This window comes from Miscanthus floridulus, chromosome 16 (genome assembly GCF_019320115.1).
Source record: "Miscanthus floridulus cultivar M001 chromosome 16, ASM1932011v1, whole genome shotgun sequence".
NCBI lineage: Eukaryota > Viridiplantae > Streptophyta > Magnoliopsida > Poales > Poaceae > Miscanthus > Miscanthus floridulus.
This window is the reverse complement of record NC_089595.1, coordinates 109,661,477-109,688,165: the sequence shown is the minus strand read 5'-3', so window position 1 is coordinate 109,688,165 and position 26,689 is coordinate 109,661,477. Positions and strand designations below refer to the sequence as shown.

The window sequence follows — 26,689 nt, the reverse complement described above, 5'->3', positions numbered from 1 at the left end:
GGAGTTACTAGACAGAAAAGTAACAATCAGCTCAGAGTTGAGCAAAGCAGAGGAGGAAGAGCTCATGGAAACTCTAGTAAAAAATAAAGACATCTTTGCCTGGTCAGCCTCCGACCTATAGGGAGTCAGCAGGGACATCATATAGCATGAACTGGATATCAATGAAAACATGAGGCCAAGAAAGCAGAAATAGAGAAAAATGTCGGAGGACAGGATCCTGGCAACAAAGGCGGAGGTGCAAAGGTTGCTAGATGCAAAAGTCATCAGGGAAGTCAAGTATTCAGAATGGCTTGCAAACGTAGTACTAGTACCAAAGAAGAATGGCAAAATGAGAATGTGCATAGATTTCATAGATCTGAATAAAGCTTGCAAAAAAGACCCTTTCCCATTGCCAAGAATAGATGCCTCCATCGATAAGGCAGCTAGATGCCAGAGGTTTTCTCTCCTCGACTGTTTCTCTGGGTATCACCAAATCTGGATGAAAAAAAAGACGAAGACAAGACAAGTTTCACCACTCCATTCGGGACATATTGCTACACTAGAATGCCGGAGGGCCTAAAAAATGCTAGAGCAACCTTTGCCAGAATGACAAAGGAAGTTTTGGGCTCACAACTAGATAGAAACATCATAGCCTACATCGATGACATAGTGGTCATGAGCAAGAACAAGGACGATCACGTCTCCGACTTATAGGAGACCTTCGCCAACCTTAGGACAGCTGGCCTCTGCCTCAACCCAGAAAAATGCATATTTGGAGTTACAAAAGGGAAGATGCTCGGATACATCATAAGCAGCGAAGGCATCAAAGTGAACCCAGACAAAACCAGAGCAATAATGATAATGGTAGAACCCAAAAACAAGAAAGAAGTGCAAAAGCTGACGGGAAGAATAGCAGCGCCCAACAGATTCATCTCAAAATCAGTAGAATGCAACCTCCCTTTCTTCCAAGCCCTGAGGGGTGGAGATAACTTTGAGTGGGGGTCCAAGCAGTCGGAGGCATTTCATAACTTGAAAGAGTATCTGGCAAACTCACTGGTGGTCTCCGTCCCAGAATCAGACAGCCACCTATTGCTATATGTCGTGGCCTCCGACCATGCAGTCAGTGCAGTCTTAGTTCATGAGCTGGAAAAAGAATCAGGCAAAACTCAAAAGCCAGTTTATTTTATCTTAGAAGCACTATTCAGAGCCAAGCTAAACTACACTGAGGTAGAAAAAGTTGCCTATGCAGTGCTGATGGCATCAAGAAAACTAAAGCATTATTTTCAAGCCCACGAAATCTTAGTTCCAACATCGCTGCCACTGCAAGACTTGCTCAGAAACAAAGAAGCCTCCGGCAGAATAGGCAAATGGGCTATAGAGCTATCACAGTTTGGTATCTCGTATGTCCCCAGAACAGCAATCAAATCACAAGCACTAGCCGATTTTATAGCAGATTGGACACCTCCAATAGAGCCCAAGGTACAACCAACCACTCAAGGCTGGATAGCATTCACAGATAGAGCCTAGGGCCAAGCTAGAGCAGGAGCCTCCGCCGTCCTAACAGCACCCTCCAGCGTCAAACTAAAATACGCAGCAAGGCTAGAGTTCAAATCAACAAACAACATAGCAGAATATGAAGGCCTGATCCTAGCGCCCAGTAAAGCAAAGGCCCTAGGGGCAAAAACATTGACAGTCAAAATAGATTCTTAAGTGGTCACTGGCCAAGTAGAGAAAGAATACACAACAAGAGAGACAGAACTCATCAAATACCTATCCGTTGTCAGAAATTTGGAACGGAGATTCGAGGGCTTCACCCTGAAGCACATCCCAAGACCAGAAAATGCAGAGACACATGAATTGGCAAAGGCTGTGGCAAACAACCTGCCACTGCCACCAAACACTTTTTACCAGATCTTGAAGACTCCAGCAACTGCGGAGACATCTAAGGCACCTAAGCCCATACTACACCTGCAAAATGAAGATTGGAGAAAGGCGATAATAGAATTTCTAGAAGGCAAAACCATCAAAGAAGATGAAGCAAAAGCAGCAAGAATACAGGCTAGGGCAAGAAATTACACAATCATAGATGGTGTACTATATAAGAAAGGAGTAGTCCAGCCTCTCCTCAAATGCATATCATAGAGCGAAGGCATAGAGTTGCTTCAAGAAATACACTCAGGAATTTGCAGGTCGCACATTAGCTCTAGAGCATTATCAGCAAAGGCAATAAGGCAAGACTTTTATTGGCCAACACACATACAAGACGCAGAGCAGACAGTCAGAACATGCAAAGCATACCAAACATTCTCTCTAGGGCAGTCAAAACCATCGTCGGAGACCTAGCTTATACCTCTGACATGGCTGCTACAAAGATGGGGTATGGACCTGGTCAGCCCATTACCACCATCCTAAGGAGGAAACATATTCGCAGTAGTGGTAGTAGAATATTTTACAAGATGGATAGAAGCAAAGCCACTGGCGAAGATAACCTCAGAAACTGTTAGAAAATTCTTCTGGCAAAACATCATTTGCAGATTCGGTGTACCTAGGATTTTGCAGTAGACAATGGAAAATAATTCGATTCAGAGAACTTCAAAGAATTCTGCAAAAGCATTGGAACAAAACTAGCCTTCGCCTCAGTATACCACCTAGAGTCCAATGGTGCTGTGGAAAGAGCAAATAGAATAGTGTTTTCAGTAATATCAAAAACATTGCTGGGCCTACGCAAAGGAAAATAGGTAGATGAATTACCCAGAGTGATTTAGTCACACAATACATCTATCTCAAGAACAACAGGATTCACACCATTCAAACTGCTTTATGGAGAAGAGGCCATGATGCCAGAAGAAATCAAGCATGAAAGCCTTCGCACAACAAGACAGCTAATGTTGCAAGATGAAGAATATGCAAAAGAAATAATAGAAGCCATAAGACTAGAAGCAGTCAAAAACATTGCAAAATATCAGTCCCAAACCAAGAAGTGGAGAGACTCTCAGGTGGTAAGGAAAGACATAAAACACGGAGACCTCGTACTCAGAAGAAAACCCAACGCACAACTTGTTGGCAAACTACAACCGAAATGGGAAGGCCCATACACAGCAACGGTAGCAGGCCACCCTGGCTCTTTCCACTTGACCGACAGCGAAGGTGTCACGACAACCCACACCTAGAATATTGACAGCCTCCGCAGATACTACATCTAGGCAATGTACCAAAGGGCAACCTCCGCAAATAATAAGCGGAGGCCCCTCCATTCATTTACCTTTTAGTTTTTTTTCTTCAACCCAAAAAATGAAAAAGAGCCTGTACTCTTTTCCTCACAGGGGAACTCCAAGCAGAGGTGAGGTTTTTAATGAGGCAGGCTCAATGTAAAAATCCTCTACAAGTATAAAGAGGTAATCCCCCAAAAGAACACTTGAAAAGTCCAAAACCGAAAGCGGCCAGCTCTGGCGCTGCAATATTCGGTGAACAAAAATAAGCATAGGTCCTTTCAAAGCGCCGGCCACAGGCATTGGCAATTTGAAACGACCTCTATGGCCAAATAGGCCTTTGACCTTAACAAAGACCTGTCCAGATTCAGGCATCAAGGCAAAAACAACCTTGGCCAAATAGGCCTCCGACCTTGACAAAGACCTATCCAGATTCAGGCATGAAGGCAAAAACAACCTTGGCCAAATAGGCCTCCAACCTTGATAAAGACCTGTCCAAATTCAGGCATCAAGGCAAAAACAACCTTGGCCAAATAGGCCTTCGACCTTGACAAAGACCTGTCCTGATTCAGGCATCAAGGCAAAAATAACCTTGACCAAACAGGCCTACGACCCTTGACGAAGACCTGACCAGATTCAGGCATCAAGGCAAAAAACAACCTCGGCCAAAATAGGCCTCCGACATTAACAAAAAACCAACACAAGCATCAGGGGCAACACCATTATGGCGCTAGAACCAGGAAGAAGGTCTCCGCCATCGAAAACAGCAAAACGAGGAAAAGGTCTGACAAAACCCTGTCACTCAGGCACTAGGTCTATTTACTTCAAAAGATCTCAAAAGACACGAATAATTCAAGCAAGATATAGGCCATTAAAGCCAAGATACGTTCCAACAAACAACGTACCAAAAATTTAATAACCAAAAGCCACCACCCCGCTATAAAACGGGTTCCCCCCATGCCCTTAAAACCTCAGTCAGCACAAGGCTCAAGGGGGGAAGAAGGCAGAGCACAAGCACAAGCCACAGCAACGGCCATGGAGGCAGGGGTCTCCTTAGATATCTAAGTCGGCCATAGATATTGTATGAAAACTCGTAAAGTTGGAGGCACCAGTAGATGGTTGGAGACAGTGAGAAAAGAGATAGGAACTATGGCACGGTGATGAACAGCGTAGGCCTACGAAAGAAGGGGGATATCGCATGAAATCTCGTAACATCCCCCTGACGCCTGAGACCTAACCTACCATCTCCACAAATGAAACATGTCCCACGGGTGTGCAGCGTCGGAGGCCCATACCACCAGACAGCTAAAATACCTAGCCAAAGAAATACCAAAAGTCTCTGCCGTCTGCACAAGCTGCGCCAAACCTCCTATCAGATCACACACCGATTCAGCAAGCCTCGCCAAGCGGACTTCAAGTACGCCTCCACCAGCCAAAAAATTGCCAACATTTCTACCTCGGCCATCAAGCAAGCATAGAGAAGGAGAGAACATGGGGTGAAGGTCCTAGCCACCACCTCTGTATCGTGCACGTTCGCCCAAGCAAAGGACAACGGTGTGCAAGCTCGGGCCTAGACGAGATATGTAAACTAGCACAACAGACATAAGCCCCCGCACAAACAATCAAGAAAATGAACCTATTTTGTATTCCATAAAACGTCAAGTAGCATTCTTACAGGACACAAACTTACAATAAAATCCAAACTATTGTGGCGGAGGTCCACGCCTAGCAAGCGCATGAGTAAACCCAGCGCGCTCGTCGTCTATGTCAAACTTAACTGACTCAAACACGTCGCGCGCAACGCTGCGGGGAAAGGCCGAACGCCAATACTCCCAAAGCTCTCCGCTCACATAAATACCATCATTGTAGAGAGTCAAAGGCGCAACATCTTACGCAGGCTCCCGATTTGGAACCTGCGTAAGGTTAAAATTTCCCACAAAACCATTCAGAACAAAATAAACTTTATTTACAAGAGTCCAACTAGACTACAAAATACAAGTCAAAACAACTAAGTGCTACAAAGAGCCTAGACCTTTGGCACATCGGTCGCAGCAGAAGTCCCTGGAACGGAGCTCGCATCAACTATGGGTGGGCACGGCGCCTGCGGCCTCTGACCATCACCACCGCCGATCGTAGCGCCCACAACAGCGCCAGCGGTGGCGGAGGCACCGCCCGCGGTCACCGAGCACAGAACTGACGGAGGCCTACCCGCAAAACTCTTCTGCGCATCCTGTAGCACAGGCTAAAGTATCAGGGCCACAGGCAACGAAAGCCTTCACAGCTTCGCAAAAAGAAAGGAGACAAAAATAGCGGCTACAAAGACTAGAAATACCTTCGCCCTCTTTTCCTCCGCCAGTTTCTGGGCAGCAGGTCTCCCAAATGGAGCCCAAAAGTACCCAATGAAAATTTTCAAGGTTTTTTCGCAAACCAAGAGAAGTCTCACCAAGCTCCTCTGGACCCGGCAGCGCTCCCTCCAGAATACTTTCAGTATGCGTACACCCGCTGTGCACCAAAAGCTTGGCGTAATTCGCTACTCCCGCTAGTGCCCCATAGTCCGTGCAGCCATTGATCAGACCGGGGAGCTTCGCAAGGTGACGCTTTAGCCAGGAGGTGAGGGCATAGACGCTGTCTTCCTCCGGAGGAGCGGAGGATTCACCTCCAAACTTGGCGATGATGGCCCAGTAATGGCCAACGGTTGAAGCAAGGACCCCCTTGACCGAGTCCAAACGCCTCGTCATCAAAGACAGCTGCTCCACCACCGCAGCCGCGGATTCCTTCTCAGAGGCCAGCTCCCGCCGGAGACCCTCGGCCAACTCATTCGCCCTGCAGGCCTGCTCGATGGACAAAACTTCTACATCTCGGGCCTTGGTGAGATCGGCCCTCAAAGCATCCTTTTCTTGTTCCTTCTCTGCCAGAGAAAGGCGGAGAGCTGCAAGGGAGTTGGACAAACCCCCTTTTTCACCTTCTAGGCGCTCGTTCTCCGCCTTGAGCGCTTCAATCGCAGTATCTTGGTCGGAGACCTCGTGAGTGCAGCGCTCTTCCATAACAACGACCGTGTGATACCCCTATGATCAGAAAGAAGAAAACCAAGGCGATCACCAATAGAAACAAAAACAAGTCTAAAGGCGAACATACACCAAACAAGGCAAACCACCGAAGACGCACCAAGCTCTGGTGTTCTAGATGAACACGGAGAAGTTGGAAGAAATCCATGTCACTCAGACGCTGTTTGAAGCGATCTGTTCAAAGAAGAACAAACAAACACAAAATAATAAGGTGAGAAAAGAAAATCTCACAATAAATACACCAACTGCCAGAGACCACCTCCGACGTCTCCAAGAACCCCAAGATAGCACTCTTCCCAACCTAAGATAGAAGTATCGGAGGAGCCTACGTAGCAAAAAAAACAACAACAACAACTCAGGTCAGAGGGCCGATCAGAAATAGGCAATAACAACAGGCCAAAAGACGAGTAAGATAAAAACACTCTATACTCACTTGGACCCGGCGCCATCAGCCCCGGCTGCCCCAGACCAAACCTGACGCCGGCAGCGGCCGCTCGCTCCTCCGAGGTGAGGAGTCCAGCCATGACATCACCTACAAAGCAATAAGTACACGGTATTAGCACTTGGTACAATACATAAACAAACAAACCGGGCGAAGACAGTAAACACAAAAATATGCACCAAACAAACTTACTCATAAAAAGCCCAGGCTGGGCCGCCTACCGAGCCCCCTAAGCAGAAGTCTCCACCATATCATGCGGCAAAGGCCCAAAGGGCCGGATCTCCTCAGCCAGCGGCCTGGCGGGCGGAGGGCTTGAAGAAGACCGAGCCATCGGGGCCTGCTCAGCAAGCACGGCCTCTGGCTGCCCGACGTCGGCCGCTGGCACAGGCGAAGGCGCAACAATGGTGGGAGACGAAGGAGCATGCTACAAGGCAGCCTCCGTGCCCTCTTCAAAACTTGAATACAGCCCGCCAAAAATGTCGGGCATAGGATTGGCGGCGCTAGCCTCCGGCTATTCAGTGAGACTCGTAGCACCGTGCAAAGTGCACGCTGGAGCAGCACTGGCCTCTGGACACCCAGCACCGCTCACAGCGCCGCTCACAGGGCACACCAGAGCTCCAGGAGAGCCACGATCCTCTCCACTTGCGACCCGCACGTCCACTGACAGGACGGAGGAGCTCTGAACGTCTTCACTGCCGGTGGAGGCAACGCCCGCACTACCGGCCGAAGATACGGCCGGTGCGATCACCAGAGCACCGCTCTTCTTCTTTTTTGCAGGCGCTAGAGCAACAGCGGCGCCCTTCCTCTTCTTGGACTCGGCCTTTGCCATAACATTCTTCACGAAGGCCTTCTTCTTTTTCTTCTCAATCGAAGCCAGGACCTCGACGGGAACCTCGCGCTCTCGGTAGACGATCCCGACCTCCTCAAAAACTCGATTGAGCTGCGGCAAGGTGCTTGCCACAGCTCTCTGAGATGTGTACTCATGCTCAGAAATCTTGCCAACCAACCCGATGGCGGCTTCCTCAACCTCAGAGATGAAACTGTCCTCCGTCACCCCCTCCCCCAAAGACTACCCGAAGCGGGGGAACAGAATCTCGGCCTCTGGCCCAAAAATAGGAACCTTCACCTGTTCTAGCCGAAAGGCTGGGTTGTCTCTGCCCAGGGGCCAGTAGTTGGAGGCCATAATCTCCTCCACCAGGTCGTAGCCCCCGGAGTAGCGGCACGCTATCGCAAAAGCCTGATCGCAAGCCTCCCTCGCCGGAGACATCTCCTTCGGCGGATCCACGCGCGTATGCGGCGCCATCTCCTCCATTCTTGAAGTCAATGGATACTCCGCAACCTCCACACCATCCTCGATAGTGCTGCGGACCCCGTAGGTCTTCACGTAGAACCATTGCTCAAGCCAGCCACGGTCCCGCTTGCCCTTCTGGCAAAAAGAAATCTCCAGGTGGTCTACGCCTTGGTTCCTCTTCGACATAAAGGTGCAACTACCATACTGGTAGGTCACCTCCACCTCCTTGCCCTTCCACATCTCCTTCTTCTTTTCAGCTGCTTCTACAGCTTGTAGTAAGTGCAGAAGGTATCCACATCTGGCTCGGCGCCATAAGAAACACACGCCCGGTAGAATTTGCTGAGCGTGAGGAAGGCAGTAGGAGTCAGATGATGGAGCTGGACATTAAAGGTCTCCAACATCTGGCGAAGGAAGGGGATGTAAGGAAGGCGGAGGCCGTAGGTGAAGAAGTCCCAAAACACCACCGCATATCCCTCCTCCGGTTCCAGAACAGTCTGGCCAGGCAGAGGGATTTTTACCCTCGAAGAAGGAAAATACGATTCCTTCAACATCTCCGCAACCGCCTCTTTAGTAATGGAGGAGGGGCTGAAATCCCATGACTTTATCGCTATGTCTCTAGAATTCGCAGCGATCAGGTCTCCGACGGACGCGGAGACACTCCCCAAATCCTCCACTAGCTTCTCAAATTTCAACGTGGAGGCAGAGGCAAGCATGCACTCCTCAAAGCGTGCACTCCAGCCGGTGGCCCTAACGCTAAGAAGGTGGCGATAGGGTCCGAAGAAGGCAGGCCGACGAGTATGGACGGAGGCGAAAAAGAAAGCCACCGCAGTGGCAGACTAGGTGGAAGACGCAAGCGCAAAGACGGAATGTGCGAAGGCAGATCAGGCAAAAGCGAAGAGAGCAAAGAGCGATTTCTCAGAGGCAAGGAAAGCGAATGAGCAATGTAGGGGGGGACCCCGCCACCAACCCCGCCCTTATATAGGCCGTGGGCGGGCGGTTCAGCTACCACTGTACAACGGTCATCTTTGGAGAATTCGCCTGCCGCCCAACGGTCATCTCCGAAGAAGTCGCAAGATATACAACGGAAAGCAATACGGCATAAATGGCCACGGCGTAGGACAATGGCTAGTTTCACAGCCTAACGGCTACTATGACAAGACCAGCGGCCGCGCCAGAGTGGGCCAGGGGGAACCTGCGGGGATCGATCGAAGACGTGACTACGTGTAGTCTCCGCACCTACGGACGTCCTTGCTTAGGGCGTTTTGAGCTCACGACACGCTCAGGTGGACCGTGGTCTCAAAAGGGGAAACTATTGTAACACGGCCTCCGAGAGTGGCGGAGACCTACGCGGCCAACAGTTCGCAGAGACGTCTCCGACCAACTATCTAAGCAAAGGCCCAGCTACCACGCCTCCTATCGACGAAATATGGTCGGCAATCCACCGAGGGGGGTGCCCGTGGTGGTAGATTGTCGGTAGACGGTGCGTGTAATCAGGAACCAGATGGTGACACAAGGCGCAGAGACAGCGATTTAGACAGGTTCGGGCCGTCTGATCGACGTAATACCCTACGTCCTGTGTCTTTGGTGTATTGTATTGAGATGTATACTGTATGATATCTATGGATCTGTCCTCTAGGGGACCCTTGCCCCTCCTTATATACTCCGAAGGGACAAGGTTACAAGTAAAGTATCATATTTGGTACTATTACAATGTCTTGCGGTGCACGCCAAGCAGCGCCGTGCACGTCTTGATCTCACGGGCCGGGCCACCTCGGATGGTGCGGCCCATGTACCATCTTGTGGTACCCGGGGGTCTATCCCCCACAGCTAGTCCTCGAGCGCCATGTATTCTGATGCGACACACCATTTTAACCTTCTCCGAACAGTGAGGCTTGAGTTCTTGACATCTCCGACCACCGTTGTCGCCAGAGAAGTAGGTTGTCCGAAGAATGTATGGTGCTCTTAAGAAGAAAGAAAAAGATTTCCGTCCCGGGAAGTGTGCCCACTTGTATTTCTGAAAAGAAATGTAAGTGCGTCTTGAAGCGTAGCATCTTTGATCATCAGAGGCGTAGTGGTCGAAAAACAAGCACATTCACCGCAAGGTGAAGTGTGCCCACTTAGTCCCCGAGCCTGGTAGTAGGTGATGTAGGCACGTGGTGCCAGGATCTAAAAAGAATTCCCAGTTAAGTTGAGAACCCAATCGTCGTACAGGCGATACGAGATGCACCGGCAGGTGCATCGTACCGATGTAGTCCCCGAGCTTGCTGGAAGGCGAGGTATGAGCCTTGTAGCAAGGTCCAAGTGAGAAAAAATATCCCAACTGTATGCGAGTTGCCAGTCACATGTAGTCAAGACGCAAAGTCCCCGAGCCGTGGTCGGAGAGTGGTCGAGGCAGTCCCCGAGCACAGGTCGAGGATGAGCGACAAAGTCCTCGAGCCGTGGTCAGAGAGCGGTCGAGGTAGTCCCTGAGCACAGGTCGAGGAGCGAGCGACGAAGTCCCCGAGCCGTGGTCGAAGAGCAGTCGAGGCAGTCCCCGAGCACAGGTCGAGGAGCGAGCGACGAAGTCCCCGAGCCGTGGTCGGAGAGTGATCGAGGCAGTCCCCAAGCACAGGTCGAGGAGCGAGCGACGAAGTCCCCGAGCCGTGGTCGGAGAGTGATCGAGGCAGTCCCCGAGCGTAGGTCGAGGAGCGAGCGACGAAGTCCCCGAGCCGTGGTCGGAGAGTGATCGAGGCAGTCCCCGAGCGTAGGTTGGGAGGCGAGCGACAAAGTCCCCGAGCATAGCTCAAAATTCCTGTAGATAAATACGTAGAATGGTAGTACATGATGTACAAAATAATAAATTATGGAGAAAAAATCAGCGGTGAAGAAAATACGATCAGCAGTCATTTGCAAATGAGCATGATGTGATAAAGCAGTTGGTGCTTTGTGAACATCAGTGTTAATATGAAGTTTGTGTTTATACTTAATATAAACCGCTCGACCAGTTAGTATGTAGCTGAGTCTCCAGCCCTAGTTAGCCCGTGAACCATAACGCGGGGCGCGGAGCCCGTGCACATGTAGGAAGAACAAAGCGTCGCTAAGGAACCGCTGCCGACCACCCATAACGCACAGGGCAGACGCTCATGCACGTGTAGGGAGGAGCCAGAGACAGGGCCGTCTCTGGAGGCATCGAGCGTCAACATGACTGGTCGATGATTTGCATTAAGTATAGATGTATGTTATATTTAAGATGGTATACATGGACAAACGTTATTTGAAGAATAATCATGACGAGGACGTTGTGGAGAAACGTCGTAATGAAAATTATATTGAATATAAATATTAGAAGTGTACTTATCTTTGGATAGAAATCTGGTCGGTGGTGATGAAGTCGTCCGGTCCTCAAGCTTTTCGACCTGTCGTCATGACTGTGGTCGCGATTGTCGTAGCGCCGTTCTTCGCGGCGATCATCATTGCGACGTGGTCTGGTGGTCGAAGCTCGGCGGAGCCGCTCGGAATGTTTTCGACGTGGTCTGGTGGTCGACGTGGTCGGAGCTCGGTGGAGCTGCTCGGGACGTGGTCGACGTGGTCTGGTGGTCGAGGTGGTCGGAGCTCGGCGGAGGCCATCGAGCGGTGACGACGAGTCAACGGCGAGGGACATCGGCGAAGGCCATCGAGCGGTGACGATGAATCGACGGCGAGGGACGTCGGCGAAGGATATCAGCGAAGGCCGCCGAGCGGTGACGACGAGTCGACGGCGAGGGACGTCGGCGAACGATGTCAGCGAAGGCCGCCGAGCGGTGATGACGAGTCGACGGCGAGGGACGTCGGCGAAGGATGTCGGTGAAGGCCGTCGAGCGGTGACGACGAGTCGACGGCGAGGGACGTCGGCGAAGGATGTTGGCGAAGGCCGTCGAGCGGTGACGACGAGTCGACGGCGAGGGACATCGGCGAAGGCCGTCGAGCGATGACGACGAGTCGACGGCGAGGGACATCGGCGAAGGCTGATGAGGGCAGCGACGACGAGTCGTCGGTGAAAACGACCTCGGAGGTGGTTCCGAGATCGGATCTGCTGTCGCAGGGGCTGGTGTAGTAGCGATGAATCGTCGTCGTGGACCGGGATGGATCTCCACGAGATTGACGACGAGAACGCGTTGTTGATTTGAGGTCCATCTGGCTCACCATGGATCAAGCGCACACCCCCTACCTGGCGCGCCAGCTGTCGACGAAATATGGTCGGCAGTCCACCGAGGGGGGTGCCCGTGGTGGTAGATTGTCGGTAGACGGTGCGTGTAATCAGGAACCAGATGGTGACACAAGGCGCAGAGACAGTGATTTAGACAGGTTCGGGCCGTCTGATCGACGTAATACCCTACGTCCTGTGTCTTTGGTGTATTGTATTAAGATGTATACTGTATGATATCTATGGATCTGTCCTCTAGGGGACCCTTGCCCCTCCTTATATACTTCGAAGGGACAAGGTTACAAGTAAAGTATCATATTTGGTACTATTACAATGTCTTGCGGTGCACGCCAAGCAGCACCGTGCACGTCTTGATCTCACGGGCCGGGCCACCTCGGATGGTGCGGCCCATGTACCATCTTGTGGTACCCGGGGGTCTATCCCCCACACCTCCAGACCCAGAAAGATGACGGTTTCTCAGACTGCTTGCAGGACGCTGCCGGTGACCCTGGCGCAGCGTCTGCCCGGTTAGCTCGTAGGCGTCTCCAGGCGGAGGGGGCGGAGGCCGCCCTGCTGCAAGGCTAATCAAGTGCCAACGTTACCTACGTGTGTGTGCATGTAACCAGAGGAAGGCTCTCGTGGATGGCGCGGGCGCGCCGGTTCGGCCTCCGCTCGTAGGGGCAGAGACCCAAGCAGGAGGAGCGTCCCAGGGGCGGAGACCGACGACGGAGGCCCAAAGGCTCTTCGCCAGATCCTAAGGCCTGATGGGGCGGAGACCTACGGCGGAGGCCCAAAGGCCCATCGCCGAATCCTGAGGCCTGATGGGCCAGCTGATCGCGCAGGCCCAGTACCTGAGGGCGGCATGACAAGATTACCCCCGAGAGGAAAGGCGAGTAGTGGAATATTCCAAAAATGTACTGTAGCAGTTGAAGGGTACTATTGTAAACTCTGTAAAAGTAGTAGTTGAGCCCTATAAATAGGGAACACTTGTAACAGTACGAGAGGTGGGGGAATGTATTAATGAAACCACTGCATTGCGTGTCACTCCCTTGCATGCTCACTCACCGTGCCAACCCATCCAAAGCCTCCGCCCGATTACCACATTCATCGGGGCGGAGGCCCCTACCAATTCCCCACTGTCTGAGACCGCTAGTCTCAACATAAAGCTAATAAAAAATGTTACTAAGATAACTATTAGCTGTTGTTATATCATTTGGTCCAACTAGTCCTATAGTTATTATTCAGAGGTCCAGCTAACAATTAGCTATTTTATTAATTGCACCTGTTTGGATCCAAAAGAGACTGACTATTATCAAATAGTTATTATCTATATGCATCTAAAGGTTTCGGCTGGATTGCTCGTATCTGGCTTATAATCCATGCCTTGAACAATATTTTTCTCTCACACCAAACCAGCCAGCAGTACTTTCAGTCATGGCTTATAAGCCAATCCAGCCGAAACGAGCATCCTATTAGTCAGCAGAACATAGTGGAGCAATCCAATATTACGCAGCAATATATGTAGCCTAGTCAAACAAAAGACTGAACTACTTAAAAAAACTCAGACTGCGGGGGATAGCATGCGCCCCCGAGCATTTGCATTAAGGTAGAGGACTCATTACCTAGTCCGAGAAAACCCCCGAACATCATACTCCGCTTATACACGGGAGCTCGTTACCCGTGAGGGGCCGGTGTCATAAACCTGTGCTTTGGGTAATGCGGGCAGACGAGTTTTTTTTTTTTACCTCTGGCACTGTAATTCGACCCGTGAGGGTTCGAACCCAGACTGCGAGGGTGCCACCGGATTGCTTGAAAACTTCTTATGCATTACGATTTCAACATTCATATAATTAATTTAAATTTGATCTGTATACATACTTAATTTAAAATTAAACCAGAGCCGATTTAGGTTTAAATTAAGTATGCGTAGAGGATCAGATCTAGGTTAATTATATCATCAGCGTGCTCGGCAACGGTGGGCGTCGTCTAGCCCAGCACCCCGCGCGCACGTCACCGTTGGATTTCTTTTTTCGCGCATGCGTACGCTCAGCTGCTCCGGGAGTGAAAGAATAATGGAGCAGATCAGAAATCGACGATATAGACTCCACAGTGACAGCAGCAGCAGCTCAGTCCGCGACCGACTTGAATTCCTGGTCGTCGCCAATTTTCCATTCCAGCGCAGCCATCGGAACCATCACTGTTACTGATGAGTGATGACCACTTCAACGACAACGATGCTGAGCTACGATCTTACCAAATTAGAAGAATAAACTATTGATGCACCATCTCGTCTATAATTGAGTGGCCATTCAAACCAAACATTGTGGAAATGTTCGACATCCATTGTGACACAGAGTTCAGACCTGCACATGGGACGAGCTTCAGTGCACGCATCACACAGGTGCGTTATACTAGCAACCTAGCGCTCAATACACGAGAGTTCGTTAGGTTTCTGTAACAAAGATGCATAGAGTAAGGCTTTGGATCACCGTGGAAATCCCCTGAAGCATTATTCCATTCACACACACATACTACGCACACACCAGCGGCGATGGCTCTCTGAATTCGTTACTCTTTGCATTCAGACGAGAAGGCAGCGCTGTGTATTATTTTAATTTTCTGTTATTGTTATTAAACGATAGCGTCAGTGTCCTTTCCTACAAAGTACAGGGGAATGATTAAAAGAAAAGAACAGCGTTCCGGAGTGGTGAAACCTCGAGCCAATGGTTTCTTGCTGAAACTGCGAGCTGATGGAGTCCACGTCGGCGATTTGTGATCATACACTAGTTTTGTCACGACGATGGCGTCACAGGCTGCAAGAAAATCAAACGCCTCCATCCGGAGCGCGTGGCTTGCTACAGCAGAGTACCTCGTGGATGCATGCATACCCACCTAGAAAATATAGCATTGCAACTACGGCCATGTTTGTTTCCCATGACTAAAGTTTAGTGACTAAAACCAATGATCAGGGCCGAAGCCAGGAATTTTTATCGCTAGGGTCGGGTCAAACCCATAATACTAACTTTAAGGTTGCAATAATACGGTACCACACATAACATCGAAAAATATAAAATAGCATTATAACAACCGACAAATTATAGCAAAAGAAGCTTTCACAGAAGTAGTTACCTCCTATAGGTTCCCTCTGTGATTACGGTCCTCCATTTTGTGAAAACGAATGATCACATCATCAAGTGGAATTGTGGCTAGAAATTCTTGTTGCACGAAGCATACGATACAATCATTTATAAATCCATCTCCAATACGATTTTGTAGTATTGTCTTCATAATTTTCATTGCTGAAAGGCACATCTCCACTGATGCAGTGGCAACTGAAAGAACTAGTACTAGCTTGAGAAGCCGATACACCAAAGGAAAACCCACATGCTTGTTTGTACTCACCATCAACTTAGCAAGTTCGGAAATTGTGTTCATGTTGGCAAATCTTTCATCTGCTCGCACATTGTCAATATAAATATTAAGCTCACGACCAAGATCCCTTAGTTGTGTTGAATTGAAATCATCATGATATGATTTAGCCAACTCCATTAGACTCTCAAATTTGAAAGCCTCAAAAGAATTCTTGGGGCTGAAAGCAGCAATCTGAGTGAGCAATTGAGAGTTTACCTCATTGAAACGATCATTGAACTCTGCAAGTTGCAAGTCAATAATTGGATTGAAGCAATCATATCTATAATGTTGATAGTTGGTTCGATTGGTCTTTTTCCTTGGCCTATGACGATCAATATAGTCCTCATCCATATCCAACTTGGGAATGCCATGTTTTTCACAAAATGACTTCACCAATTGATTGGCCAGGTTTCAACAAATTGTCACATCTTTTCATAGCTATGTTATGAAAACTATCACATTTCTTGCCTACATGATCTCTAGGCCTATCAGATTTGTTCCACCCATCCCAACAATTTGTTACAAATGCATCATTGAAAGATCCTAATGGCTAGAGGGGGGTGAATAGCCTATTAAAAAATTCTACAACAACATTAAGACAAGTGGTTAGTAAATAAGATGTCGAAGCGAATTTTGTGCTAGCTCTACACTTGTGTTGCAAGTCACCTAACCGGTGTGGAAATCCAGCAATCATTGTTTGTGGAAACTTAAAACCAGATGGTGGCTTACAAGGACCTCTTGTCAAATACTTTCTCCTTACATCATTTTGTAGCTGGTCACCTATGTAATCTGATATTCTCCTTCTATCAGTTGGATCATAGGGAAGCTCATCAAAATTTACCTCTTGTCGTGATATCCGCGAAGGGCGATGACTAGTATGATTTGTATTTGATGCAGTGCCGTCTCTTCTTGTTCTTGAAATATCTCCATCATTATTCTCGTTATCATTGGGCGGAGGTGATTTCCTTTTCAAGAATCGTTCCGGTGTGCTTTGATTGCCTATCAAATTACAAATTAGTCACATAATTAAACACTAAAGTAGATAGATATTGATGTGCTCATGTGCAAGCAGCCATACATATGATTAAAACAAATACCTGACATAGAGAATGTCCTGTCTCCAAAATTCAGAGTTCAGAGAGAGCTGATCTCCAAAATTCAGAGTTCAGAGAGAGCTGATCGAGAGCATGTCGCGGTGCCTGGCGGTCAGCGAGGGTTGCGGTATCACTATCACCGGCTGCCACCGGTCGCCGGCGCCGGCGTCGGCGCCGTCGAGGCGCGACCTGCCTGTCGAACTGTCGATCGCCAGCCACCGACCGCCGCCCTAGGTGCAGCCTGCAGTTGATTTGCGATAGGAGCTGTAGCGTCGGAGAGGAGAGCGAGTCGGAGGTGTCAATGTTTTGGACTTCAGGTCTGCTGCTGTAGATTCGGACGATGGGCATGGACGATGAAAAATGGGCCTTCAGGGTGGGCTTATTAGCCTGATTGCCTGAACGTGCAAGCTTCAGCTTGAATGTGCGGGATGTTGGACGATGGGCCGGAGCTACGGATGCTGGACTGTGAGGCTGCCGGGGTCGTATGATTTTCTTAATGGGGGTCTTGCACGGTGAAAATTTGTTACGTATAAGAGCTTCGCCGCAAACCATCGGTGTCGGACGACCCCAGCCACTGAACGGTAGCTTCGCCACTGCCAAGGACTAAACTTTAGTCACTCCTATTTGGTTTCAGTGACTAAACTGTATTAAAGCAGTTGAAAAAAGATCAAATTATCCCTACTGATGCACAAATTGCCCCTGGCTGCTACAATTATTGAGGGGCAGCCCCTGGGAAACCAAACAGGCCCTACAAGTTCCATTTGGGCCTGGAAACGCAGCCCAGGAGAATTAGTAGGCCCATACGGAAAGTATTAGTGGCGTGAACCCTAGGCCAGGCCCACTTGACGGACACGGACCCTCTCCACTCGATGCAATCGCAGCCGTCCAATCAATCAGCAGAAACTTTTAAAACCCCCCACTCCCCCACGGACTAGGGTTCATTCGCTACGCCGTCACTTCCCTCCCCTATCCCCAACCTCGTTGTGCGGCACTCCGGCGGCGGCGAGTATGGTGAAGGGACGGCAGGGCCAGCGAGTCAGGTACGCGGCCGCCACACCAGCCTGCTACGTTCCCCCGCATCCCGTCGCCGGGGTAAGCAAGCATCTGATCTGACCCGTCGTCTCCGTTCGTTTTGTTTCCGGCGCATCTGATCCTAGGCTACAAGCGCTCCAAGTCGAACCAGTACGAGCACACGTCGCTGCTGCAGATCGAGGGCGTCAGCACCAAGGAGGACGTGGCGTGGTACGGCGGCAAGCGGATCGCCTACGTGTACAAGGCCAAGACCAAGAGCGACGGCACCGCCGTCCGCTGCATCTGGGGCAAGGTCACGCGCCCGCACGGCAACTCCGGCGTCGTCCGCGCCAAGTTCCGGTCCAACCTCCCGCCCAGCTCCATGGCGAGCCTCTCCACTGCTGGTGTTTTTTTTTTGTTTTTTTGGAGTACTCGGTATTTTTTTTGTCTGCCTTTTTGATGGGTGTTTATAATGGTGTTGCAGGGTAAGAAGGTCCGCGTGTTCATGTACCCCAGCAGTGTTTGACTCTAACCGAGGTAGAATGCCTTCTCACCCCTTAGTCGTTTGAATGTGTGGTGTGTTGCTTGCTGGATATCAGTTTACATATCAGCTTTAATGCTACTCTATGCAAACACTTTAGCTGTCAGATTTAATACAACTCGTATCAGTGTTCCATGATGCATATGCTTAGATGTCAAGTTGAACACTTCTCTATCAGTGCTAATGCAAGCTATTGATTGTGTCTTGTATGTTGGCGATGTAAACCTTCAAAGGCTGTCTAATCAGAATGAGAAGCTGCGGTCTTAGGTTGCCCTGTATTTGATCCTTCTGTTGTTTGTGTCTAATTAAGGGTCCCATGCCACTTGGGGGAAGCTCTCCTTTTAGCTTCGAAATACCCGCAGGTTCTCTGCGGGGTGCTCGGATGTTGGGGCCCTAGAGCAAATGCAGTGGTCTCATAGTACGAGGCTGTACTTTGGTTGATGGGTCTCTCATCAACCGCCACCTCATAGCCTTGCCTCCAATGACCACAACATTCATTATCCATGTCTTTACATTTGTGCTCTCTCGCGTGGCAACATGTTTGGAGTTTGAGATAGTTCTGTTTGATTATTGTGTAATCGAATTGTAGCTCGGCTCTGCATTATATGCCTTTCTATTTAGGTGATTATGTATCTATCTTTCACTAGGCTGTTGAACAGTTTTAGACTATGTTGCAGACTTAAAAAAACTGTTGACGCATTGGTCCGAGCTAGAAAACTGTATTCTATATCCTGCTTGGTTTGACTTTCTTGTCGTAAATTGTGCCTTACTAGGTAGTCAATACACTCATGCTATTGCCTTTAATGGTTATCCAGTCCTACCCTGTCGTTGCTGCCACAGCAGTTAAGGAATCGTTGCCTTGGCACGTCACCGCCTCTGTCCGGCGGAGCCAGCCAATTCTGTCATTTCTTCTGCTTGTGTTTTTATTGCTTGATTTGGATCTGTTTTCTCTTCAGTGTCCTGTATTTTGATTGCCTTCGTGTGTTCATTGCTTGATTTTCGATCTGTTATCTCTTCTGTTGTTCCTCTTTCTTCCTTGTATGCAGAGGAAAGCTAGGTTGTAAGGGCAATGATGATGCAAAGTCATGCACCACTCTGAATGAGGGGATTTTCTCTCTTTGGGCTGACAAACAAACTTTCTACCCATTTTTCGTCTGAGCCTTCTACTTACTAGTGTGCTTTCTTCTATCTCCATTTGTTCGTGCTGCTTAATGTGATACTTATTTGGTTCTGTTTCGTGGAGTTCTTGGGTGATAACTGAGAACTAGATGATGTGGGTCGACAGATCCAACCATGATGCGGACTGAATCTTATTTGAGGTCAAATCTAATTGCCGCTGATGGTTCTCGAGTTTACCTCCCCTCTGTCTGTGCTTGTCCTTATTTTGTTTTGGATTTGTTGCTTTGAATCAGTTTCCATGAATATAATGGTTTAAAAGAGATGAAGCCAATTTGCAGAGCAAAGGGGCCAGATAAGTGGCGATCTTTGCATTGAAGGTTGGCGACAACAAAACTGCAGTTCTCCGTGCCGCTCAGATTTCCATCTGTTCTGTGATGGCCTCGAACAAGCTGCTACATCATCTCTTATCTGTGATCTAAGCTGCTCCCTCTGTCCCTGAATAAATCATTTCCTAGAGCTGTCCTAAGTTTGGTTGATCTCTCCTGAGTTAAATGGTAACTAATCTATAAGCAAATGCAGTGGTCTGATAGTACGAGGCTGTTGTTTGGTTGATGGGTCTCGCATTGATCACTTCCTCACAGCCTTGCCTCCAATGACCATTGGTCACAACATTCATTATTCTTGTCTTCACATTTGTGCTCTCTCGCGGGGCAACGTGTTTGGAGTTTGAGATAGTTCTGTTTGATTATTGTGTGTAATCATATTGTAGCCCGTCCCTGCATTATATTTCTTTCTATTTAGGTGGTTATGTGTCTATCTTTCACTAGGTGGTTGAACAGTGTTAGACTATGACTCAGACTTAAAAAGTGTTGTATTGGTCTGAGCTAGAAAACTTTAGCATATCATTTGAATTTCTCTTTAGTTTACTAGACGTGGGACTCTAAATACAAAATCTTTAGCATGGGCTGGAATTTTGATATATTGAATCTGTTTTAAAATATATGACGTTTATGCCAAGCTAATCACTTCATTGCATTTAAAAAAAAAAGAAGGGGTACTGTTTTTAGAGCGCAATGTTGATCTTTGTATTTTGGGGTTTTTCTACTGCTCAATGCTATACTAGTGTGGAGTGTTACTTAAATCTTTATTTGCGTCCTTTATCCTTTATAGTTGTAAATCAGTGTATAGTTGTAAACTCACAAATTCCTCCATTTTGAATGTAGCAGGTATCTCACTATGATGTCAAGCATTTGCCTTGAAGGAGGTTGATCCGGAAAGCTTCTGACGACGATTTTGAGTAGTTTAGCATAGGAGTTTCCTCTTTTTCTTTCACTTAACAGGTTTGGCTGTGATTTTCAACTGACAGCTTAAATCAAGTGTAACTCTGTTTTGTTGTGTTGAAATGAAGCAAAGCTGGGATGTTTCAACCTGCGAGTTAATGAGTTAATAAAGGGTATTAGGGAAATCAACCAAATGTATAAAGAAGCAATAAAAGGTACGCTGGAATTAATCCTTTGTTGCAACCAAGCAATAAACTTGATTCTGTTGACGTGGGTGTTTGCCCAGTTGCAGAAGATTCATGGTCTGTCCTCAAACTTGACGTGGTGTGTCATTTAGGTTGCTATCAAAATGTTATTTTTGAGTCTCTAAATTTGATTTTGGGTTTTATCTGGGTTCAAACGGATCTTAGCCCACTCCACTTGCCAGGTCTCTCTCCTCTGTTTCTTCTCCCTCCTTCTCTCCTTGTGGGTGAGCAGAGAGAACACGACGAACTGGAGGCACTCCACGACAAGCACCACGCCCACGCCGTCCTTGCTCTGGCGCCCGTGGTTGGAAACCAGGGCCAGAGCCTGCCGCCGCGCCGGTGCGAACAGCGGGACCCGTGAGTCGTGACGGGCCGAGGATGCCGGAGGTGAGGTTCCGCAGCAGCGAGCGCCAGAGCGGGCCGTGTGGTGCGGAGTTGACGGTGCTCTCGGGAATGAAATCCATGCCAGTGTGGTCAAGATGAGCTTGCATGGACCAGTCGACCCGGTTGTGGAGAACGGGGTTCTTGACATGTACTCAAGGTGTGGAAGCATAGAGTATGCATTGAGAGTGTTCAGGGTGATGCCTGTCAGGAACATAGTTGCTTGGAACTCGATGATGGCAGCTCTTCTTGGGAGTAGGCAGGCTGAGGATGCACTGAGGTTGTTTGTTTCCATGGTTTCTTGTGGCGTTGGCGTGGATGGCTTCTTATTCTCCATAGTTGTGGATGCGTGTGGCGAGCTGGCGTTATTGAAGCAGGGGATGCAGGTGCACTCACAGGTTGTTGGTAGTGGATTTGAAGCAGATGTCGTTGTCAGGAACTCCTTAATCGATATGTATGCAAAGTGTGGTGTCGATTCGGCCGAGCTTGTCTTCAAAGCAGTATCATCAAATGATGCTGTTCTTTGGACCACAATGATCTCAGCTTATGGCAAGTTTGGTCGTGTACAGGATGCGGTCAGCATGTTTGACAGGATGGCATACTTGGGAGTAAAACAAGATGGCATAGCATATCTTGCGGTTTTGTCAGCTTGTAGCCATGGTGGACTTGTTAGAGAAGGTTGGTACTACTTCAATTTGATGTCTGATGGTTCAAGCTCAGTTAAGATGCAACCTGAGCACTACGGATGCATGGCAGATCTCCTATGCAGGTGAGGTTACCTAGAAGAAGCTCTTGAATTCATTGAGAATATGCCATTTGACTCGAGCGTTGCTGCTTGGAGTGCGTTACTTAACTCATCTCGAATACATGGGAACGCCAAGTTAAGTCAATTGGCAGCATCCTGTTTGCTCAAGATTGACCCTGAGAACCACAGCAACTGGGTTGCTCTATCAAGCGTGCATGCATCAGGGAATGATTGGCATGAGACCTGGGCAATCAGGGAGAGCATGAGCAGAGAGTGTGTGAAGAAAGAACCTGGGTGTAGCTGGGTTGAATTGTGTGATGGCGTTCATGTTTTTATAATGGCCGACCAATCTCATCCTGAATTATTTCAAATATTGCAGAGTCTTGATTCTTTGAAGGAGGATATATTGGTGATGCCTCGTTAAGTTTCATAGAAAAGCTGTATTTTATATCACAGCTTTGTTGTAGGTGGTTTAAATCTCACTGCACAGTAGGTGATAGTTCTAATCAAAACAATCAGCTATGTAAGGATGCTGCTCCAGATACTGAATGTGATGAGTTGATGACAAATTGTTTTGACCTGCTGTTGATTATTGAAATCAGGGGCTGATATTATTGAATTCTTCTGGTGAAGCATAATCTTCCTTCCACATGTTGCGTGTGTTAGGCTGTCCACATCTCGCAATGCAAAGGCTGGAGTTTCTCCAATTCCTGAGATATTGACAAGCTTATCGATTATATTGTTGTTGGGGGCGACGGGAATGAGGCGAGGCCGCAACTGATCGTGGTAGTTAAATTGTAAAATCAGGTTGCATCCCTGCTGTTTTTTAGTTTGTGGAAGTCCGGTGCTGCAGCTATCATGCTGCTGTTGGGCAAAATAAGCATGGCTATCTGTACAGTTTTCCACTAGTGTGGGGTTTTCCTTCCCCTGACAATCTTTATTTCATTTCGCATCACATTTCATAGTTGTAAACTCAGAAATCATTTCATTTCTGACTTAGCAGGTATCCTTGCCTGTGCAGTCAAGTTTGTCTCTTGGAGGAGATTGAGCCGGAAGGCTGCTTCCAATGGCGGATCTGAATAGTTTAGCATACCCTCGCTTTTTAGTTTGTTTCACTGGATAGACAGTAGAGGCTTGTTATTGGCAACTTGGATGACTTGTGTCAACTGTAACACATTGGCTTTTAAGTGAAGCCAATCATTGATGGTTCTTGCTGGAATGTTATGCATACCGGTATTGTCGGGCCAAGGCCGCCTGACTCTGATGACGGGCCAGAGCTGTGGCTGATGGTCGATGACGGGCCCCGGGTGCCTGGGAGGCCACCGAGTTGGAGATGATGGGAGCACCTCGCGAGGACCCGGTTGGATCGCCTGCACCGGCCACACCGCAGCCGTCCGTGAATGAGGCCACCGTCGTCCAGCCCTCGGCAGCGGCTCAACCTTCACCGCTGCTCCCTCTACAGGAGAGGCTAGAGGAACGGCTGTGCATCACGATGGAGACGCCTATTGTCCAGGGTCCGCCTAGGCTGCGCAAACCGAGGACGCCGGTCTCTATCCTGTCACTGCGCCGCAGCGACCGCCTGGCCGCCAAGCTGCGCGAGGCTAACTCCACCAGGCAGGCGCAGTGCGTGCTCATGCAGAAGCTGGGTGTAGTTGTGGCTTCGCCGAGTGTCGACACGGAAACGGTGCGCAAATACAAGGCGGCCTTTCAGACTCCACTCTCCGCATCCAAGCAGGAAGCCCTCCAGCTGCTATTCGGTGGCGACTTCGACCCGGTGGCCATGAACTTGGACCCATGACCGGGGTGGATGGGGATGTGGCCTAGCCCGCCCGGTTGAATGGACGCGTGCGGCGCGACGTCGTGCGAGAGTTCCTGGTCCAGCACCGGGCCTCGGTCGTTTGTTTGCAGGAGACTAAGCTCTCTGCAGTCTGTAACACTTTAGTCTGTAACACTTTAGCTAATGAAACTCTAGGCAGCTTGTTTGACTACGTCTTTGTCCCGGCTGTAAATGTCTCCGGCGATATTCTACTTGGGTGGCACAGGGAACTCTGGACCGCCTCCCAGGTCATCCAGGGGCGCTTCTCCTTGACGGCCAAGCTCGCCGGGCAACGATCCCAGGACGCCTGGTGGATCACCGTCGTCTATGGCCCGCAGCACGACCAAGAAAAGGTGGAGTTCCTCGCGGAGCTATTGCAGTTCAGGGAGGCCAATGCTGGGGCTTGGCTGGTGTGCGGCGACTTTAACATGATCTACCAGGCTGCGGACAAGAACAACGATCGCCTAGACCGCCGTGCCATGCGAAGATTCCGTTCGTTCATCAGTCGTGCGCACCTCCACGAGATTGATCTGATTGGACGGCGATTCACGTGGTCCAGTGAACGGGACAGGCCGACTCTTGAACGCCTGGACCGCGTGTTTGCTTCGGTGGAATGGTTCGACCTCCATCCAAACCACTGTCTCAAACCGCTGTCATCTGACTGTTCCGACCACTGCCCACTCCTTCTTCTCATGGACGTGGCTCCGAGGGCGAAACGAAGATTCAAGTTTGAGTCGTTCTGGGCGAAAATGCCAGGCTTCTTGGACGTGGTCGCTACCACCTGGCGATGTTGACCCTTTCAGAGTGCTGGACTGCAAACTTCGTAGCGTCGCCAAGGCACTTCAGAGCTAGAGTAGCTCCAAGATTGGCAGTGTCAGGTTCCAGCTTGCACTCGCACGCGAGGTCGTGCTGCGGTTTGACGAGGCCCGGGAGAGCAGGGAATTGACTGCACAGGAAGCAGAGCTGCGTTCGTCGCTGAAACTGAGAATCCTGGGTCTGGCCTCCTTGGCCAGAACCATTGCCAGGCAGCGCTCACGGCTGCTTTTCCTTGCAGAAGGGGACGCCAATACAAAGTTCTTTCGCTGCAGGCGTGTCACAGAGGTCGGAAGAACATGATTCAGTCGCTTTGGGTCGAGGGAAGCGAGCTGGTCACTGATGATAACATGGCGCAGGCGCTCTATGACCACTACAACTCCATCCTCGGCTCCTCTTTTGAACGCACCAGACGAATACACCTCAACGCCATCGGCCTGCCGTCGCTCGATCTTAGTGACCTCGAGGTGCTTTTCAGCGAGGAAGAGGTCCGCGCGGTTGTCATGGACTTGCCAAACGATAAGGCGCCAGGACCTGACGGGTTCACAGGCTTGTTCTACAAGAAGGCCTGGGACATCATCAAGGCTGACATCATGAACGCTTTCTATGCGTTCTGGTCGCAAGACGGGAGAAGCTTCTCTCACCTGTACAACGCCTACATGATCCTGCTCAGGAAGAAGGCACAGCCTACTGAAATCCGTGATTACCGCCCGATCAGCCTCACTCATAGTATTGGCAAGTTGATCACCAAGTGCTTGGCAAACCGCCTGGCAACAAAGCTTGACGCACTGGTTAGCCGCAACCAGAGCGCGTTCATCAAGGACGGTGCATCCAGGATAACTTTCGAGCCGTGCGTCTATCGTGCAAGGCACTGCACGCCGTTCGCAGGCCGTGCGTCCTGCTCAAAATTGACATCGCCAAGGCCTTCGACACCGTGTCTTGGACGTTCCTGCTTGAGGTGCTACAGCGTATGGGCTTTGGCCGTCGTTGGAGGAATTGGCTCTCCATCATTCTTAGCTCGGCGAGCACAAAGATCATGCTCAATGGCCGTGCAGGGAGGAGAATCTGCCATGACAGGGGCTTAAGGCAAGGCGACCCGCTGTCCCCGATGCTCTTCGTCCTTGTAATGGAGGTGATCAACCACACCATCCGATGGATTGACAGCAAGGGCCTCCTTTCCCAGCTCGGGACAGCAGCGATCACCCAGAGAACCAGCATCTACGCCGATGACGTGATCCTGTTTGTGGTGCCCATGGAGAGCGATCTCGTCGCACTGAAGACAGTGCTCCAAATCTTTGGCCATGCGTAGGGCCTCTTTGCCAACCTCGACAAGAGTGTAGCGACACCGTTGCACTGCACACCGGCTGACATTCAACGGGTACAGGACATCCTGTCATGTAGGATTGAGGGATTCCCAAGCCGTTACCTGGGGATTCCTTTGTCCATCTTCCGGTTGAAGAAGGGAGATGAGCAGCCGATCATCGATTCAATTGCCGCCCGCATTCCAAGGTGGAAGGGGAACATGCTTAACGTCGCCGGCAGGACGACGCTCGTCAAGGTTACACTCTCAGCCATCCCAGTGCACACGACCATTGCACTTTGCCTCTCGTCCTGGGCAATCGAATGCATCGACAAGTTGCGGAGAGCGTTCATTTGGGCGGGCGCAGACTCGGTTTCTGGGGGACGTTGCAAGGTCGCCTGGACGACGGTTTGCAGGCCGCGCGACCTAGGTGGCCTCGGCGTAGCGGACCTTCGCCGCGCCGGAGTGGCGCTCCGGGTTCGGTGGCCATGGCTCCGTCGAGTTGGTCCGGAACGTTCTTGGGGGTCCCTACCAGAACGTGAAGAACATATGGTCGCAGCGGTCTTCCAAGCGACCACGGTCTCTGGCTTGGGGAACGGCGAGTCCACGCTCTTCTGGCTGGACAACTGGCTCCAGGGCTCCTGCGTGTGACGCATCGCCCCGTCGGTGTTCGCAGCGGTGCCAAAGAGAAGACGGCGATGCTCTGTTGCCGAGGCGCTCGAAGGAAGGGCCTGGGTGCACCATATCGCCGGGCCAAGGACCATGAGGCTCATCACTGAATTCAT

General features: G+C 49.8%; 1 protein-coding gene, 2 non-coding genes and 1 pseudogene across 3 annotated transcripts; all 4 read left to right on the top strand.

Annotated features, from left to right (window-relative positions):
* Window positions 1-17,081: 17,081 nt before the first annotated feature.
* On the top strand, window positions 17,082-20,753 carry LOC136511254 (large ribosomal subunit protein eL33w-like). Its single transcript, XM_066505391.1, has 4 exons — window positions 17,082-17,118; window positions 17,811-18,049; window positions 18,149-18,201; window positions 20,551-20,753. The coding sequence occupies exons 1-3, from the start codon at window positions 17,082-17,084 to the stop codon at window positions 18,188-18,190; spliced, it is 318 nt and encodes a 105-aa protein (XP_066361488.1). The 3' UTR covers window positions 18,191-18,201; window positions 20,551-20,753.
* Window positions 19,270-19,367, top strand: LOC136514630 (small nucleolar RNA Z221/R21b). The gene has a single exon (XR_010773777.1). It is a non-coding gene; the product is annotated as a small nucleolar RNA Z221/R21b (small nucleolar RNA).
* On the top strand, window positions 19,499-22,399 carry LOC136511253 (putative pentatricopeptide repeat-containing protein At1g68930; annotated as a pseudogene).
* Window positions 19,662-19,783, top strand: LOC136514632 (small nucleolar RNA snoR86). Its single transcript, XR_010773779.1, has one exon. It is a non-coding gene; the product is annotated as a small nucleolar RNA snoR86 (small nucleolar RNA).
* Window positions 22,400-26,689: the final 4,290 nt, after the last annotated feature.

Bases quoted from the DNA above. Each gene is read 5' to 3' on its own strand.
- LOC136511254 (XM_066505391.1), top strand. From the start codon at position 17,082: ATGTTGGACGATGGGCCGGAGCTACGGATGCTGGACT. The intron at 17,119-17,810 runs GTGAGGCTGCCG...ATCTGATCCTAG, and splicing joins GGAGCTACGGATGCTGGACT to GCTACAAGCGCTCCAAGTCG. The intron at 18,050-18,148 runs GCGAGCCTCTCC...ATGGTGTTGCAG, and splicing joins ACCTCCCGCCCAGCTCCATG to GGTAAGAAGGTCCGCGTGTT.